This window comes from Plasmodium reichenowi (assembly GCF_001601855.1).
Source record: "Plasmodium reichenowi strain SY57 chromosome Unknown, whole genome shotgun sequence".
NCBI lineage: Eukaryota > Apicomplexa > Aconoidasida > Haemosporida > Plasmodiidae > Plasmodium > Plasmodium reichenowi.
Window position 1 is genome coordinate 1 of NW_017962373.1, and position 1,027 is coordinate 1,027.

A 1,027-nucleotide genomic window follows, 5' to 3' on the forward strand; every position below is an offset into this window, starting at 1 on the left:
AAATCTACATGGCTATCTTTGTCCATGTGTTCCATTTCCTTCGATTGCTGAGAGTACTGATCTTCCTCTCTTTCAAGAGGACCAAGATGAGGAACATTGTATACATCAAGGCTTGGTGTGCTTTTAAAGCTAACACTACTATTACTACTTTGACGATCTTCTTTATGAGATCTTTTTTTCTTCTTTTTACTTGTTTTAATTTTCAATATTTTTATCATTTTTTCTCCATGTTTGGATTCTAGATATTTTTTTTTTTGCAAAAAATTAGGATCATTAGAATAATAGCTAACTAAATATTTAAAGGTAAAAATATTTGGTACTAAGTTATTATTTTCTTTAATGATTTGTTCTTCTACATGTTGTGTAGATTTATGTAGGTTTTCAAAAAATTGAGCATTAGAAAATGTATTTTGGATATCAATAATTTCATTATTTTTTAACATAGAATCTATTTTCGTTTTATATATTTTCCTTTTTTCTTTATAAATAAGACTAGTTAAATTAATAATAACATCTTGAGAAATTTTTTCATCAATTGAAGGTAATTTTGGTTGTAACCCTAGAAGGGCTTCATTATACATTTTTTTTATAGAATTTAAATATTTTTGTACATCGGCATCTTTTTCATAATTTTTTAATTCTTCATAAAAATCTTCTACACTTACATTAAATCTTTTTAATACATTTTTTTCTACATCTTCAATTTTTTTTTTGTAACCATTATTTAGTAATACTTCTTCTAGTCTACTTAATTCTATCGTAGTATTAGATTCATTTTTTAACATGTCATAAACATGTTTTGTAGTTTTTGATGTCTCACATAATACTGTATAAATTTCATAACATAAATTTCTTAAAATTAATAAAATGTTTTCTTTAACAATCTTTTTTTTTCTTTTAAATATTTTTTCACCAGTAATATACCATATGAAAAAAAAACTACCTACAAAAAAACCTAATTCTAATATTTTCGATAAACCTTTATTCATTTTTTTATTTTATTTTATTCTATTTATTAAGTGCAAAA

General features: G+C 22.8%; 1 protein-coding gene across 1 annotated transcript; it reads right to left on the reverse strand.

The window, feature by feature from the left end:
* On the reverse strand, positions 1 to 989 carry PRSY57_0017800 (hypothetical protein; the record flags this gene model as incomplete). The annotated part of the gene is made up of 1 exon (XM_020114250.1): positions 1 to 989. A coding segment is annotated over one exon (989 nt), but the record flags the coding sequence as incomplete, so codon positions are not given.
* Positions 990 to 1,027: the final 38 nt, after the last annotated feature.